This window comes from Zea mays, chromosome 3, assembly GCF_902167145.1.
Source record: "Zea mays cultivar B73 chromosome 3, Zm-B73-REFERENCE-NAM-5.0, whole genome shotgun sequence".
NCBI classification, from domain to species: Eukaryota; Viridiplantae; Streptophyta; class Magnoliopsida; order Poales; family Poaceae; genus Zea; species Zea mays.
This window is the reverse complement of record NC_050098.1, coordinates 185,570,889-185,588,440: the sequence shown is the minus strand read 5'-3', so window position 1 is coordinate 185,588,440 and position 17,552 is coordinate 185,570,889. Positions and strand designations below refer to the sequence as shown.

The 17,552-nt window shown below is 50.5% G+C and overlaps 2 protein-coding genes across 6 annotated transcripts; one reads left to right on the top strand and one right to left on the bottom strand.

Moving 5' to 3' along the window:
* Window positions 1-931, top strand: LOC100303840 (uncharacterized). The gene has a single exon (NM_001364561.1). It carries the CDS (start codon window positions 6-8, stop codon window positions 324-326), a length of 321 nt encoding a protein of 106 aa, NP_001351490.1. The 5' UTR covers window positions 1-5; the 3' UTR covers window positions 327-931.
* Window positions 932-3,572: 2,641 nt separating this feature from the next.
* On the bottom strand, window positions 3,573-11,113 carry LOC100273154 (putative protein S-acyltransferase 16). 5 transcript variants are annotated; one of them, XM_008674193.4, is made up of 8 exons: window positions 10,469-11,113; window positions 5,461-5,553; window positions 5,280-5,381; window positions 5,126-5,200; window positions 4,920-5,018; window positions 4,744-4,839; window positions 4,239-4,365; window positions 3,573-4,142 (listed from the first exon to the last, which is right to left on the bottom strand). In XM_008674193.4, exons 1-7 carry the CDS (start codon window positions 10,739-10,741, stop codon window positions 4,255-4,257), a joined length of 849 nt encoding a protein of 282 aa, XP_008672415.1. In that variant the 5' UTR covers window positions 10,742-11,113; the 3' UTR covers window positions 3,573-4,142; window positions 4,239-4,254. The 5 variants fall into 5 exon arrangements, with proteins under 5 accessions (XP_008672415.1, XP_008672414.1, XP_008672413.1 ...); XM_008674192.4 differs by having other exon boundaries at window positions 3,573-4,144; window positions 4,242-4,365; XM_008674191.4 differs by having other exon boundaries at window positions 3,573-4,365.
* Window positions 11,114-17,552: the final 6,439 nt, after the last annotated feature.

The following is a 17,552-nucleotide window of genomic DNA, read 5'->3' as shown; positions in this document are numbered from 1 at the left end:
ATGCTATGCGCTTCCTCCACATACAAGACCACCGCAGATCAAAACACACATCTCTCTCACTCACTCACTCGCCTCACTCCACTGGACATCCATCCATGGAGCTCTTCGCAGCAGCAGCATCAGCCGAGGATCAGAAGCCGTGCAGCAGCAGGCTGTTCAGCAGGAAGAGGAGCGGCGGCAAGGCGGGCATGGGCGTGCGCGGCGCCGACAAGGGCCGGTCGTCCTTCTCCGGGCGGTGCGCGCGGCTCGTCAAGGAGCAGCGCGCGCGGTTCTACATCATGCGCCGCTGCGTCACGATGCTGGTGTGCTGGCGCGAGTACGCCTGACGCCTGAGCCCTCGGTGTCCCTGATGCAATGGCGCCGGACATGATGCGGAGCCGCATGCAGGACGCGAGCAGCAAGCCGAGGGGAGAGGAGGAGGAGGAGGGGAAGCCGCCGCCGCCGCCGAGCAGGTCAAGAGACGCTCGATCCGCCTCCGCGGTCTTAATTAGGGAACCACGAACGAACCTTGTGTAAAGAGAAGATTATTATTTTTTTTATTATTTTCTCTCCTGCTTTAATGCTCTCGTAGTCTTGTTCCTTTAGCACCTCGATCGAGCCTTACGTTCTTCCTTCCGTTCGGTGCGGGGCGGAGATTTGCAGTCTCACGGCGCTTCTGCTGTTCCAATGTAACGTGAGCATCTCTAGTATACAGGAACTGGAGCTGTAGCTGTAGTTTAGCTAGTTGCTTTGCTTGGCGGTGCTGTGGCGTCTGCGCCCCCTTGCCTTGGCGCGGTGCGTGAGAGCCGTCCTCATCGCGCATCGGAGTGCGATTCGACTGCTGCTCCTCTTGCTACTATTTGTTTACATTTTCCTCCCCTCCACTGTGTAATCCGTAATCCTGAAAAGGCGGCCAGAAAGAAAAAAAACACCGCTAGTTCTCGCTGCCAAATGCATGTGCCGGACGACCCGGATCAGCGTTCGTCACTGACCGTAGCATACGACTAGCTGACAGGGTTCTACGGCAAATAGTTACCATACGTAATGGCATAATGTAATGTATTATAACAGTAATTAAGGATGGAAGTTGTATAGGAGGAGCCAAAAGAGGCCGGGAGGCAAGAGTCTGCCTGGCAGGCTGCAGCACGACCATTCCGCGCCGGCCGGGACCGGGAAAGACGTTGCTGCTGGCGTGGCGGACTCCCGAGGCCGGCCGGGGTGCTGACGCGCTGCATAATTTACTCCCAAAACGACGCCTCCGTATCTGAGCGCACCTGTGCCGGCCGGCTGTAGGCTGTGCCCTGCACGCCACCGCCTCCTCCCACTTGCTGCTCCAATTGGTACAAGGCCCCCCATTCATCTGCCACGTCTAGTTACGATACATGTAGGAGTACACTGGAAGGCTAGCTACGACGACAGGCCGACCGCTACTCTACCGACTACAAGCATCGTCCCAACGAACTGTTAGCATTAACCGGAGTAGTACGTAATAAGCGTCATCCTTGTATCTGGAATGACAGGAGAGGGAGGGCCTAGCTCTGCTCTGACCTAGCATGCCTTATAGTAAGTAGATCACACGCCCTGCCACGCATATTCGCCTGCCCATGCTTCCTCTCGCCCCCTTTAACCTGTTTGGCATGGCTCCAGAGCAAAACTCCAAGGAGGAGCTGGCCAGAGCATGCCAAACACCCTAACTCCAGAGTTGTAAACTCTATGGAGTTTTTGGAGCTGCAGTACAATTTTTTGGAGTACCTCTTTTGCTGCTCTGAAAACTCCAAAAAAGCAACCTAGTCATGGAGTTTTGAGTTATTTACCCGCCATTGCCACTGGTTATGAGAAACAATCTAAACTCTGGAGCAGAGCTGCTCCACCCAGAGTTTTAGAGTAGAGCTGCTCTGGGGTGGAGCAGATCCATGCCAAACATAACACGCTGCTGCTCTCACGCCGGAGCCGGAGGCGGGGCTTTTGCTTCAGCGGTCGTCCATCGGCGCTGAAGATGCCAGGGACCCATGCATGCTCTCGCCCCCGCTGCCACGCTACGCTACTAACGCTTGCGCTGCATATGCAGCAGGATCGTCGGCTGCACCGGCGCGCCGCAGTGTGGTCCTGCTGCGATCCGCCGCCTATGGAGGTGGAGCGAGGCAGCGAGTCCTCCTCTCCTCTCTTCGCGCACTGTATCGATGCAATGCAAAAGCCCGCAGCAGAGCCCGGCACGGCCGCCGCCTGCATGTATACATACATACGGCTTCTGGATGGATGCCCTGCCCTCTGCGCCCTGTACCGCAAAGCCGCCCCTTCCGGAGAGTTCATCCATATCCGACATGGACGGCTGTCTGGGCGCCAAATATATATATAGATATGGTACTATTTTTTTTAAACGAAGAGTTTCGAGGAGGACGGACATCATTTCCTGACCTGACCACACCATTCGTGTACGTGAACAAATAAATATTCTGGCTTTGATCGTCTGTTTCAGTCTATGTGCAGCATAGAAATCCTCGAGCATATACTTGAATCTTTTGTGGCTTCATACTGAGGCTGAGGCAAACTGAAGAAGTACACGTCAGTGTTTCACTCCTGACCGACAACAAAAAATGGTTGCTAGCCGTTGCTGACACTAGTAGGGATTTAACCGTGGATGGTGGTACAGTGCTCTTAAGACGTACGGTGACCAGGAAAGCAAAGGCGGGCGCTGTTGCACCTTCAGACCATCCCTTCCCCTTGTCAAGGGTATCTCTGCTGCCTCTTGCTGTAGCCAGCAGTAACCTGTGCTGCCCAAGCGCTGTTCCCAGTCTCTGAAATGCTTAGCGCGCAATCATAGGTTTATGCAGTTCCAAAGGACTGTTGGTCTCTGAAATGCTTAGCCAGCAGTAACCTGTTGCGCTGTTCCCTGATGCCAGGCTACTTACTACTGGTCCAAGCACAGCCTGCCATCGCCTGTAAGCTGGGAGGGAGGAGACTGGAAGCTCAGGAGAGATAGAGGGCGGGTACCGAGAAGGGAGATAGGAAGCTCAGGAGAGATGCGGCCGGGGTAACAGGATAAGAGAACTTGTTCGGACTAATGTTAGCATACAAGTTCAGTGATCTAGATGATACCACCCCTAGCTCTTTGTTCCTGACCAATACGAGTATGGACTACTGTCTCCGAACGTAACGCAAAGAGCAGAACGAAACCATGCAGTGGATGAATCTTCCAAAAGTGCTCTGCTTATACCTGTTTTTCAATAGCATTTTATCCGCTAGAAATTCTCAACGGCCTATGCGTGCCTTCACAGTAAAGAGGCATACGCTGCTGGTCAACAGAGGTACTGCTTTACGGTCTGCGCCGGGCCTCCGAGTATGCGTGCAGACTATTCTGCCTCTCGCTCAGGGTTTCAGCCAATGCAGGAAGTGATTCGCTAGCCCAGCCTTGCATTGACTGTCTATAATGCTGTGCCAGACGATTACTACTCTGCAGGGTCATTCCCAAGGTTCGTAGCCAGACGACCTCTTGATCAGCTGTGTAATCAGGAACATGCAGGAATCCAGATTCCAGGCGAGGCGGCAGAGATAACGAGTAACGCGTGCTGGTACAGCTCACAAAACAAATAGGATACACCCATATGTGCAAACAGCTATATCCACGTGTATTTCTCAACAAGTGTATACATAAAATAGTATTTGGTTGATTGGTCCTTAACACTCATTACTCCTATGTACTATCTGACAAAACAATACACGAGCTGACGAGCTTTCACGACAAAAAAAAACCAGTTTGGACATAATTTTACAACAGAACAACCACGAGTACATCTTTCCTTTTCTTTCCGTTTTTTTTAGTGTGTGTTAATACAGCCCACTCTAGTCTACTACACAAGCAATAATTACTTATTTGATCAAGAATGTCCCCAAAAAGAGAGAAAAATCTAAGTATGTCAGCATCTCTAAAAATTCCTAATGACAGATTCTAGGAGGCTTTAGGATTTGATGTATGTAGCAGTATCCTAAACACGCTGGATTTGATGTAGCACACCCTTACTACAAAAGTTCAAGCATTGGAAAACACTCTCCTTTTAAGGATACACAAACGCTTTGGTTAAATGCTAAAAATCAGAACTGTGAAGAATAGCAAACCTAGCACTTTGTGTGGGCACCTGAGTTTCTTTTGCGATTTAGCAGATACTCCCTCCGTTTCTTTTTAGTTGTCGCTGGATAGTTCAATTTTGCACTATCCAGCGACAACTAAAAAGAAACGGAGGGAGTATCCAACATGAGTGTACCCCTATATGGTGTGCATCACATTGCTGAAGTTGATAGTGGAGTGTCATATGATGTGCGGAAACGAACACCATTTCCGATGTTCCTTGATATTGGGCACAGCCAGCACAACATGTTAGGACCTAGCACCTGTATAAGAAAAACAACAAAATGTTGGAAGGTCCTTGGTAATAATTGGTCACCTCCTGTATTTAAGCAATGAACCCAGAAACAACAATTTCAAGAGAATATATCTATAACATAAGCTTAATACGACAAACCCAGTAATAAAGAAATGGATATGTGAAAAACAACATAAACCACACCAGATAAGACCTGGACTTCAGTTAGTCCTTTGAATAGACAAATATAAAGTCCAATCCATGGGAATGGAGAAGACACGCTAGTGTTATTTCAATCTGGGAAAGGATATTTATGTTTAGTTATTTACATACCAATGCACTTAGGCTGGTCTCTGATTGTATTTTGGCAAAAAATTTAATAATACAAATGAAGAAATGTCCTCACCGAAACTAGGTTCTCATAGATTCCCAGGTTATAAGGATGATGATAAACGTTTCCAGCCTTTTCAGCCAACCATGTAGCCCTAACTCCTTCATGATACTGCAAATCACCGACGTAACTACCATCAACAAATCTACAAACAATAATATCATCAAATACAGAGATCATATTTCTCAAACCTCGATAGTAGTCTTATTATGTAAGATGAGGTAAACATGCCAACCCAATAGGACCATTAGTGCCAATGCTAAAGGGCACAGAAGAACCCCACAAACAACCTGTGCAATATATAACATCTGTGTTATTCAAACATGACTTCAGACAAAAAAAAATTAGATGGTTAATGATTTGATCATAGCTGAAACAGCCTTCCAGGGGTGCTTACTATAGATGTTCTAGAAGAATCACTGCTTGGTTGTTCATCTTTAGGTAAATGCACAGCACCCCCTATAATGAGAACCTGATGTAAACATCAATAACTTAATGCTCAATCTTTGAGAAGCTTTGGTTGCTCAAGAACATCAAGGATAACGCGGTACCATAGAATAGAAGCTTGCAATTACAGCATACATAACAAAAACTAGGAATATCTTGTAGTTCTCATGCCCAACACAGTTATTAATCCATATACAGTGGTGGTCCTGCAAAGGAAAAGTTATTAAATGCAGATTAAAATTAAGAATACAAAAAAGAGGAGTAGCACATAGCACTAGTCAGTACCATTCTTAGAACACATCTTTTGCAGGCACGACAATGGTGCGCTCGAGGAGGTTTATAATGCGAACATTTCTGGCAGTATCTCAAATCACCACCCTGCAATGTTCTGGTGTAAGTTAGCACATAGTCCCCTGTATTAGTCTGATTTAGTCATATAGATTCCTTTTTAACATTCCTGACAAAATAAAATTACTACACTAAGATGACACCGCCGAAGATGAGATGAAGGATAACAGACAATATGCAACCAACTGAGGTGCTGGCAAAGTGGCAAACTCATTGAAAGAGACAATGATTGTGTGAAATGATCAACTGATTGAGCGCATGCACGCACGCAGTGTTCAACAGATGACATTGCCCTTGTTTCAGATGAGCTTGCTTGTGCTGTCAGCAGCTTTCCGTGCACTTATCTTGGCCTTCCTCTCCCCATTAAGAAACCAACTAAAATCTGTTCTGTTGCCTTTGGTGGATAAGGTGGCGGACAAACTCCCTGGTTGGAAGGCCCTGCTCATGAACTGGGTTGGCCGACTAGTGTTTATCGAGGCAGTAGCGACCCCCATCCACCTAATGACTGTATTGGACCTGCCAAATTGGATGTTCAAATCGATTGATAAAATCAGGAGGAATTTCCTTTGGAAAGGACAGGAACAAGCTGGGGGGCTGCTTAGTCAGTTGGGCAAGGATACATCGACCATTGATGTATGGGGGCCTTCGTGTTCACGGCCTTGAACGTTTGGGGTGGGCACAACGCATCCATTGGTTGTGGTTACAGAAGACTGATGACTCAAGACCATGGGTGGGTCTTCCTATCAGTGTGCAAAGGATTGCTCATGCCCTTTTTGACGCTGCAGTTGTCACCACTGTTGGCAATGGAAGCTCTACAAAATTCTGGACTGATCGCTGGATACAGCGCGAAACTGTGGTGGATTTGGCTCCCAACCATAGTCACAAAGTTCCCGGATCGATAGGGTCGAGGAACGTAGTACGCTACTTGTGAGAGATCTTTACATGGTGGGAACGAAAATGACCCTGCTTATCCAAGTCGGGGACGCCGTTTCTGGGTCGAGGGTCGCTACCAATATACTCGTTTCTTGTGATATGCTCCCAACCTCCTCAATGTGATTCCGAAAAAATTTGTGCAACAACGTGCAGTGAGTCAGGCTCTTCTTAACCTAGGTTGGGTGGCGGACATCAAAGGGGCATTAACAGTACATGTCATATCGGAATATTTGCTTATCTAGGACTTAGTTGATAGTGTGATTCTGCAACCTGACATTCCGAATCAGCATCTCTGGAAGTTTTCATCATCAGGTTCCTATATAGCTGCAAGTCGACGTATAGCTCTATGTTCATAGGGATCATGTTCACCCACTGAAAATGGGTCTAGAAGACTTGGGCTCCTTCTAACTGCAAGTTCTTTATGTGGTTGGCCATTAACAACCGGTGTTGGACCTTAGATCGTTTGGCTAAGCGTGGTCTGCCTCACCAATTGGCTTGCCCCTTCTGCGACCAGGAAGAGTCTATCCACCATATCGTCTCCTCTTGTGTTCTCACCATGAGAGTGTGGGCATTGATCTTGAGGAAGCTCAGGCTTGATATGGTCCCAGTGGGTAATTCTTTGCGACGGGTTGGTGCCTGGTGGTGCAAGGCCATCGCCTCCCTCCCCCATTGAACTACGAAAAGGGTTCAATTCTCTAGTCATACTCATCACCTAGGAAGTATGGAAGCACAAGAATGCATGCAATTTTTATGGAGCTCGACCTTAGATGCAAGCGGTCCTTGCTCGGGTAGGGGATGAGGGTCACGTGTGGTGTTTGGTTGGGGCTTCTAAGCTGCAAGAGCTCCTCCTAAGAAGTGCTGCTACCCCTTAGGTTGCTTTGGCCGGTCCTGGTCTTGTGTTTTTGTTAGTTGTGTGAGAGTTCGTTTTGTTGTTAAGAGAGCTTTTTGTTAGACAACTTATTTCCTTCCATGTTTAGGAGGTTTCCTTCCCTATTAGGTGTTGGCTGATTGCCCCTAATTAGGTGATACCCTTCCCTATCAGGCGTTGGTTGATTGCCCCTGATTAGGTGCTAATGGTTGATTCTTTCCTATATGGTTGTTTCCTATTTAGTGTGAGATCTCCCTGATTGACTCCCTGATCATTGTTTCTATAAATCAGGTGGAACACAATCTGGTAGAGGTCTATATATTGTTATCCTGCTACTCAATGCAATACAACACACAATATTCCACGCTATCATGGTATCACGAGATAGTCACAATCCTATGACCTATCGCTTTCGCTAACCTCTTCGCTGCCTGTGCCACGCCACCATGGCCTCTGCCGAGCCTCCGCCCATCGCCGACGTCGCGCAGGAGACAGCTCACCAGGCCCTGGTCGCCGTCGCCGATGATGTAGCCAAGGCAGTCGTCGTCGCCTAAGATCAGGTCTGTGCCGCTTAGGACGCCCTCACCAGGGAACGCCAGGCTGCCTTCGACCTTGAGCGCACTGCGGCCATCGCCCACAACGCCGCCTTCCCACCACCCCAGGGTGGCATCTCAAACGACACTGGTGCTGTTGAAGACCCTGACTATGAGACCGCCCTCATCGCCAACCTTCACGCGCCCTTGTGCCCGTGGTTATGGATCCCCTTTCTCCCCACTACAATTGATGGCGCGATCTCGTTCTACTCGCCCTCGAGCGGAACGCCCTCACCAACCATGTCCTCTCCGACACCTACCCCGCCATGCCATCCTGGCGACGCATGAATGTCGTCGTGTTGTCCTGGGTTCTAGGCACACTCTCCCTAGAGTTGATGGAGTCTGCCCGCACCTCGGGTGGCACTGGCGGCACTGCGCGCCGCGCCTGACTGGTCATCGAGGAGCAATTCCTCAGCAATCGTGAAGCTCGCGCACTTCGTGGCCCATGCACAAGAAATGTCCCGGAGGTTAATTTGCTTGCCGACAACCTACGTTCTTATTGTGGCAACCCAAACTAGGTGGTCCATGTACCGATTGGCATCACACGTCAAGGACATAATTAGGGCGCCATAAAAACCACACTAGAGAGGCACTCCAACAAGCCATGGTTGCATTATATTTGTTCTTCGTGAACTTCACATGGGGAATGAGCACAAAATCCCCTCATAATCCCTCATAATGATGATTGGAGCCAATGGCATTCTCCAAAAGTTGTTCAATAATCCTCCGTTATGTCCAAGTCATCCAGGTGGCGGCAAGCCGACAACCACAAAAAATAACAAGAAACTTGTAGCTCAATATGATCACTAATGCCAATAGATACAACAATTTAATGCAAATCACTAGAGATCACTCTCAATCTCACTTTGAACGAATCAATATCACTAGAGATGAGAGTGAGATGTTTTTTAGGATTACTAGGTGTACCTCAAGTTGGAAAGCCAAGATGTTAACCCCAAGCCTAACCAAGCTCTATTTATAAGGTCCCAAAAGGCAACTGGCCGTTGGTACCTTCACTATGTAGAAATTAGGGTCGTCGGGCCATTCAACACCCACCGTCGGACCATGTCGCACCGGTCCGATGCTCTTAGAGCTTGCCACATGTACTAGCCATTTCAATGTTATTGTTGCCGTGCCAACCACTATGGAGTTGTATGGTTCGACACCCATAGTCCAACGATAGTTAGATCATCGTTGGCCTGGGTCTGACGCCCTGCTGTAAATGACCAAAGAGTATCCATCAGCATCAGACTGGTCCGACGGTCCTTGTCGGGCCAATGCTCAGGGTTCGACGATACTAAATGAAGTTTCCTACGTGGCTAACAGTGGGACCACTCATGTAAATAGTGCATCGTCCCGTCCAGTACAACCGTGTTTGCAACCATCGTACCATCGCATCAGAGTCCAACGCTCTCCCAAAAACAACCAAAGAGCTATGGGGAGAGTCGGACTGGTCTGACGTCCATCATCGAACCAATGCTCAGGATGTGACGATCGCTGTGATCGTGAAGTTAGGGTTAGCCATAGGGCTAACTCTGTGCCGGTCCAACACTCTGTCTGTTAGAGTCCGACGCCTATTAGAGGTGCACACGAACCCTTTCTCTGGACCATGTCATTCATGTAAGTCTACATATAGGATGGTACAAGGTACAGAGCCCTCATGCATAGATCTATACCATAATACCAACACTTCATCGGATTTCGCTCATATGTGAGCCACCGACACTAGATCTGTCCTTTAATTGCAACATATATCATTCATGTAAGTCTACATATAGGATGGTACCAGGTACAAAGCCCTCATGCTTAGATCTATACCATAATACCAACTAGATTTGTCCTTTAATTGCAACATATGTCATTCCTGTGAGTCTACATATAGGATGGTACCAGGCACAGAGCCTCAAGCTTAGATCTATACCATAATACAAAAGCTATGCGCACGATCAAGAGAATATTCCCATTTCCCACCTGGAGTAATTTGGATAGCAGTGTATTGCAACATATGTCATTACTGTAAGTCTACATATAGCATGGTACCAGGTACGCAGCCCTCATGCTTAGATCTAAACCATAATACCAAAGCTATGCAACGATCAAGAGAATATTCCCATCTCCCACCTGGAGTAATTTGGATAGCAGTGTCACTCAATCAGAGCACCGACGATGAGTGGACAGTGCAAGGATTCAGAGCAAAGATGTTAATGGCTTAACGCACACATATACACAGTTCCTCGCCCACCAAATGATCGCAACACCGAGGCACTCGGCGCTCCAATAGGTATAGGAGCATTCGCGTGATTCCTACTATTAAAATCCAAATCTCGCGCGCGGCGCCGGACCTTGCTTGGAGGCAATACCTGCTCGAAATCTAATCCTAAGATCTGAACTAGTAACAATTAACAAAGTTTCTGATCCTACACATATGACTACCATCCCACTACGTAGATCTAAACTTCACAGCACGCGGCGGGGGCGCCCGCGAGATCTGGAGTGGTTCATGGCCCAGACGGTCAGACGGAGGGAGGCAGGGGCCGTGAGTAGAGTGTACCTTGCGCTTGATCTCGTGGATGGGGCTCCCGGCGTCCTCGACATCGGGCACGAAGGACGCTGGCACGCGGCCCGGGTCGCGCGATACGGCGACGGCGTAGGTAGCGACGCAGGCGGCGGCGAGCGCGCTGAAGACCGCGGCGTTGGCGAGCCCGGTCGCCGAGGAGAGCCCCAGCCACGCGGGGATCGCCAGGAACACCGTGGTGTAGTAGACATAGCCGATCGCGGCGAGCACCGAGAGTATGGGCACCGTGATGTACCCCGGGCGCCCCATCCGAGCCGCCGCCTAGTGCTCCTCTTCCGCCCGGACGGAGCGGCAGAGCATTCCGGGGAAAAGGAATCCCCCGCGGCGTCGGCGGCCGGGAGAGGAGCTCGCCCGTCTCGCGCGACGGTAGGCAGCGGCACAGGCACAGAGCGAATTGGCTTGCTTTGTACTCCAGTTAGCTCGCTTGCTGCTGCGCTGTGGTGTTTGCGTTGGCGCGATGAGAAAAGTGCGCGGGGTGGGTGAGGTGATCGCCGTGGCAGCAATGGGTTGAGTGCGGTGAGCTGGGGTTGGTAGCCCGTGGACGTCTGAGCGCGTGGTGCCGTGCCGTGGCCGTGGCGCCGTGCGTCGTTGATGCGGTTGCGGCAGGGAGCCAGGCAGCCAGGCAGGGACGTCTCAACTTGCATCGACGCGACGGCTGCGGCCAAGACAGCAAGAGGGGGAGATGATATGTCGTCATATACCATAATATATAAAAAGTTATTTAAATATATAGGAGTTGTTAGGTTCTAGCATCTAGCCTACTAAATTTTAGGCTCTTTTTGAGAGCTTCATAAGAATTTCAAGTCTATTTCAGCTATCAAACAAGTCTAGCTCCACGAGCTCTAACTTCAAAAAACTAAAACTAGAGACCAGTTTTATGAAATTTTCGAAACTCCTCAAAATGTACTTCAAAAACACCTTTTGAAGATCATCATTTTTCTCGTACGAGAAAAACATCTTTTTTCTCTAGTCGTATGGTTAGTGCATCCGCTATCCATTATCCAATTTTTTCCGTCGAATGCATAAACCTACAACACAGATTTATGCCTTGTTCTCGTGTACCCAAACGGTATTGGGTCCTTTCATGTTAGAAACAAGCACCTTAGATATCCAGACACAAGTTTTTGAACTCTTGTGCCTACCCCCAGCATATTTGGCAACTACTCTGCCAGATTTATTAGTAAAAACATAAGATGCATCAAAAGTCTTAAACGACAGTTTTGGCTCAGTAGATGCATCAACAACTTTCTTTTTAGGCATTTTTGCAGTTTTAGCATGAGAAGTAGAATGCGGCTAGGTGTTTCATTTGCATAAATATAAGCATGATGATGTGCATGAGCATTTCTAGCATATGATTTTCTAGGAATCTTATGAGCATGATAGTTCTCATAATATAAAATGTAATCTTCCCTATCATGCACCATAGGAACCTTGTCCTTCGCAAATTGAGGAATTTTGTTTGTTTTGCTCCTAGGTTGAAAGCCAACACCATCCTTAGTGCCAGAGCGTCTCCCATTATAAAGCATTCTACGAGCAAATTTAAATTTCTAATTTTCAAGCTCACACTCGGCAATTTTAGCATCTAACTTTGCTATGTGATCATTTTGGTCTTTAATTAAAGCAAGGTGGTCATTAATAGCATCAACATCAACATCTCTATATCTATTATAAATAGTAACATGCTCAGGTAGATGTAGGAACAAGGCAAGCATTCAATTCTTCAATCTTAGCAATCAAATTAACATTATCAGATTTAAGACAAGAAATTGAATTGTTGCAAGTTTTTAGCTTGTTGCTTCACAAAATTCTCATTTTCCTTAACGAGTAGATCCAGGGGCGGATCTACACCCCGGGCCACCCGAGCCGTGGCCCGGGGCTTGATCCATGTAACTCTATTTAAGTCTCTATTTAATACGGTATAAAATAGTTAAGATAAAATTAAGAGAATGAAATTTAGTAGATTTGGCCCGGGTCATAGAAAAATTCTGGATCCGCCCCTGAGTAGATCATCTTGTATTCTAAGAGTTCATCCTACTCGTTAATAAATTTCACTAATTCATTGATTTTCTCAATTAACTTGAAGCTAAGGCCTTTAAAGAGCAAAGACAAGTTTTTCTTCATTTTCACTAGAATCACTCTCATCATCGGAAGTAGTATAATTGAGGGTGCTTCTAGGTTGTACCTTTCTTTTGTCCTCTTTGCCATGAGGCACTTATGGCTGACTTTGGAGAAGAGAAGACCATTATTGACGGCGATGTTGGCGGCGTCCTCGTCAGAGGAGTAGTCGATGGGGCTCTCATCAGAGTCCCATGCGCCTCGCCGCCCTTCTTCTTGTGGTAGAATTTCTTCTTCTCTATATTCTTCTTTTCTTTCTTGTCATCGTCCCTGTCACTATCACTAGCATATGGACATTTTGCAATATAGTGACATGACTTACCACATCGATAGCAAACCCTCTTGGAATGAGGTTTATAGTCCTTCCCCTTTAATTGATTGAAGATTTGCCAGAAGCTCTTGATAATGAGGGCCATCTCCCTATTGTCAAGCTTGGACGTATTTGTCGGTGGGAAAATCCTCCGGTCGGGTGGCGGAATGCACCCGCCCTAATCCTAAGATGAGGAGGAGGCCTAAGCGCTTGTCTGATTGATGAATTTTGGATGAACACAAGAACACTCGAGGGTTTATAGTGGTTCAGGCCGCTGGAGCGTAATACCCTACATCCACTGTCCGTAAGTTGTATTGACCCTGTCTTTTGTAACGCTGTGTCCCCTCCCTTTTATAGTTTAAGGGGGGTACATACAAGGATGCTGAGCTCCGACATGCGGGCCCAGGAGCATAATGGAAGGAATACATTATGTGAATAATTAATACTGACAGCACACAAAGATCTTTGTTGGACGATGTGTTGCTTCTCCGACTGGCTACTGCCACGTCTTGTCGTGTCCTCAGGTGGGTGATGGCTTGTTGTAGTAGAATACGGAGTAGCCTGGTACGCCTGTTGTGCGTAGAGGCGTATAGGCGGAGCCGTTTAGATTCCCTCCGCCTTAGTAACACATGAGTAATCAGCGGGAGTCATGATGACTTCAGTCCATGCAACATTGATAGGTTGTGAACCTTTTCTTGGAAACACACGAGTAATGGTGAGTCATTGTCCTTGCTATGGTAACGTGTGAGTAACAGCATGGCCCATGCAGCGTGGACTGGGCACGCCACCTGTCACTGGAATGGACAGGCACACGTCTTATCCGTAATGAATGCAAAGACGCGCGTAGCCCAGAGGCTTCACGCCAGGTTCCGCCCGTTGGCTTACGCCGCGCGCAGTAGGCGACGTGGCAGCATCGGGTCTCCGCCTAGGCGGGGAGCAAGAGTGTATGTGATAAGGTACAGATCCCACCAGATCAGGTCTGGACACGTGTCGGCACCGGACCCCCGCCTAGGTCCTGATTAAGGCCCGGGTATGTTCTGTCCTGGAACCCCTGGGACCCCACTGTGGGCGGCCTGGACCCCATACAGGGGGTCCGGATTCCATTCTAGGGGTTCGGTTCGCACATGTGTAGGTTCTGGACCAAACTTGGAGGCCCAGATCGTATATACAGGGGTCCGACACCTTCCCATGGGGGTCCGGACTCACTGGTGATGCCTCAGAGTATGTCACTTTCTCTGGACACGTGGCAGCACCGGACCCGCCCATGTGGTGGGGTCAGGTGCTGTTGCTGGCCCAGAGTAGTCGCCCGAGGCTGGGGCGAGTCATGGCCTGGTCCCACATACAACTCTTTTACCACGCGACTAAAAATAGTCACGTGGGTACTATGTTTTTATACAGCAGTAAGGGGTACCCTAGTTTCAGGGTACCGACAGTGGGCCCCGGTCCCACCTCAGGGGAGGATGCGAGCCTGTAGGTGGGGCCAAAGCTTGTACTTTGCCTCAACATGGCCTGATCGGTGATTGGCGCGCTGTTTTAGCATGTCTGCTGACGCGCCCACTGTCAATCCACCTTCGGTCACATCAACTGCCATATTTGTCCCCGCGGCTGACTGACCCATGGCTCCCCATGCCTGGTGGTTTCGTCGGGCCACGCGCGGGGCACCTCGTTGCCGCTGCATTGGTTTTAAAAATAACCTTTTGTCTTCTGCAGCGGGCCCAAGGAGGCGCGCTATCGCGTGTGGCGGTTCACACCCCGCTCTTTCCGCACCCGAAATCCGGCACACAAACTGTATGACTTGTGGATCCGGGCCCCGTGTCACAAACTAGGCTGCCTGGGACCTAGGTGCCCGTCGAACGGGATTTCTTGCGGCGTTTCAGGAGCGTGCGGGAGAGTTTCCCTAAAAAAGGATTCACCCCGCGTGCAGCAGTTACCTTTTCGCGTTCTCTCCCAATCGGTTGTGCCCCTTTGCCTTCGTGCTCCTCTGTTCCACGCTCGCGCCGCTGCACACGCCATGGCTTCGCTCGATCATCCTGATCGCTTTTAGGCTGAGGAAGAGCTCAATCTGGTGTGTGGCCTGCTTGGGTGGAGCGCGCCAGGGCTCGCCGGAAGGATCCATGTCGGCGCTGTCCCCCTTGGCGATCTCGCCGTCGGGGAGTTTGTGTTGTTCACCTCATACATTTCTTGCGGGTTGGCACTGCCGATTTCTCCCTTCTTCCTGCTACTGCTGGAGGAGTTCGGGCTTCAGCTTCAACACCTCATGCCCAACTCCATCCTCCAGGCAACGATCTTCGTCCACCTCTGCGAGATGTTTGTAGGTGTGTGTCAGAGAGGAATTCTCCGACCGGGTAGTGGAATGCACCTGCCCTAAATCCTAAGATGAGGAGGGGCCTAAGCGTTTTGCCTATTAGGTGGAAATGAGAAGAACACAAGAACACACAAGGATTTAGAGTGGTTCGGGCCGCTGGAGCGTAATACCCTACTCCACTGTGTGATGTATTGAGCTTGAGAGCTGGAGAGTCTAAGTGAGCTTGAGCCTAAGTTGGGTCTGAGTCAGCTTGCCTTGTAACGTCGTGTGTCCTCCCTTTTATAGCTCAAGGGGGGCACGTACAAGGGTGCTGGGCCCCGACATGTGGGCCCAGGGGCAAAACGGAGGGAATACATATAGAAGTATCCAATGCTAGTGTCGCCCAGAAGATCTCCGAGCGCCATAATGTCCGTAGTCCATACAGTATTAATATATCGCGGCTGCTTCCTTGGTAACGCGCGAGCCTTGATGAGCACAGTGTAAGCCGCAGCACGGGCGTACTGCCTGCCAACGAAATGGAAAGGCACGCCGCCTGCAGGATGGCCTGGTCGCCGCCCATCAGCGAAGTGGACAGGGCACATTAAATGCTGAGGCGGCACATCGCCTGCCAGCGGAATGGACATGGCTCATTAAATGCCGAGGCAACACATCACCTGTCAGTGGAATGGACAGGCGGCGCACCATATCCGCAATAAATGCAGAGGACGCGCGGCCCATAAGCCTTACGTCAGGCTTCACCCGTTGGCTTACGTCATGGGCAGTCGGCCACGCGGCAACATCGGGTCTCCGCCTGAGCGGGGAGCGGAAGCGTACGCGGTATGATCCGGACACGTGTTGGCTCCGGACCCCCGCCTGACCTTGATCAAGACCTAGGTATTCTTTGTCCCGGAATCCTGGGACCTTGATGTGAGTGGCCCGGACCCTGCATAGGGGGTCCGGGACCCGTCCCAGGGGTCCGGGCACGCCTGTGGAGGTCCTGGACCTTACCCGGAGGTCCGGTTCGTACGTACAGGGGTCTGGCACTTTCCCATGGGGTCCGGACCCACTGTTGATATCCTGGAGTATATCGTCTTCTCTGGCCACGTGGCGACCCGGGAGCCGTCCACGTGGTGGGGTCGGGTGCTGTTTACCACGCGACTAGAGATAGCCGCACGGGCACCGTGCCTTCACACTGTAGTAAAGGGGTACACCTGTTTTAGGGTACCGACAGTGGCCCCCAGGCCCACCTTAGGGGAGGATACGTGCCTGTAGGTGGGGCCGAAGCCTGATTTGGCGATTGGCGCGCCGCTTCCATGCGGTTGCTGACGTAATCACTGCCAGTCCGCCTTCGGTCACGCCAACTGCCACGTCTGTCCCCACGGCTGACTGACCCGTGGCCTCCGCACTTGATGGTTTCGTTGGGCCATGCGCGGGGTGCCTCGATACCGCTGCATTGGTTTTGAAATTTCACCTTCTCTGTCCTCTGCAGCGGCCCCGAGGAGGTGTGGTACTGGCGCGAGCGGCGGTTCGACTTCTCTGCACCCAGGAACCAGCGCCTAAGGAGGATGACTCGTGGGCCGGGGCCCCGCGTCAGAGACTGAGCCGTTGGTTTCGGCGGAGGTGAAGAGGCGCACTACCGTGGGCGGCGGCCCGCTCCTCACGTGGCGGTTAGCCTTCTTCGCACCCAGAGACCGACGCCCAAGAAGTATGACTCGTGGGCCCGGGCCCCCGTGTCAGAGGCTAGACCGCTGCTTTCGGCGGAGATGAAGAGGCGCACTACCGCAGGCGGCGGCCCGCTCTTCACGCGGCGGTTCGCCTTCTCCGCACCCGAAGACCGACGCCCAAGGAGTATGACTCGTGGGCCCGGGCCCCCATGTCAGAGGTTGGGCCGCTGCTTTCGATGGAGATGAAGAGGCACGACGGTTCGCTCCTCGCGTGGCGGTTCGCCTTCTTCACACTCGGAGACCGACGCCCAAGGTGTATGACTCATGGGCCCGGGCCCCCGTGTCAGAGGCTGAGCCGCTGCTTTCGGTGGAGATGAAGAGGCGCGGTGGTTCTCTCCTCGCGTGGCGTTTCGCCTTCTTCGCACACGGAGGTCGACGCCCAAGGAGTATGACTCGTGGGCCTGGGCCCCCGTGTCAGAGGCCGGTTCGCCTTGGTGCGCGTCGGGCGAGATTTTCTGCGGCGTCTTGGGGCGTGAACGGGAGAGTACTCCTTAAAAAGGGATTCCCCTGAGTGCGGCAGTCATTCTTTTCACTTGCTGCACCCTTTTGCCATCGAGCTCTCCGCGCTCTTCTGCCGCCGTAGCCGCCATGGCCTTGCTAGACCCTCTCGTGTGCTTCTAGTCCGAG

What these genes read in the sequence shown, in the direction of transcription:
- LOC100273154 (XM_008674191.4), bottom strand. Translation starts at nt 10,741, where the DNA reads ATGGGGCGCCCGGGGTACATCACGGTGCCCATACTCTCGGTGCTCGCC. An exon ending in ATAATAAGACTACTATCGAG is followed by an intron (nt 4,840 to 4,919) that starts GTTTGAGAAATA and finishes GGTGATTTGCAG; the next exon opens with TATCATGAAGGAGTTAGGGC. An exon ending in TCTATGAGAACCTAGTTTCG is followed by an intron (nt 4,366 to 4,743) that starts GTGAGGACATTT and finishes TTTCTTATACAG; the next exon opens with GTGCTAGGTCCTAACATGTT.
- LOC100303840 (NM_001364561.1), top strand. Translation starts at nt 6, where the DNA reads ATGCGCTTCCTCCACATACAAGACCACCGCAGATCAAAACACACATCT.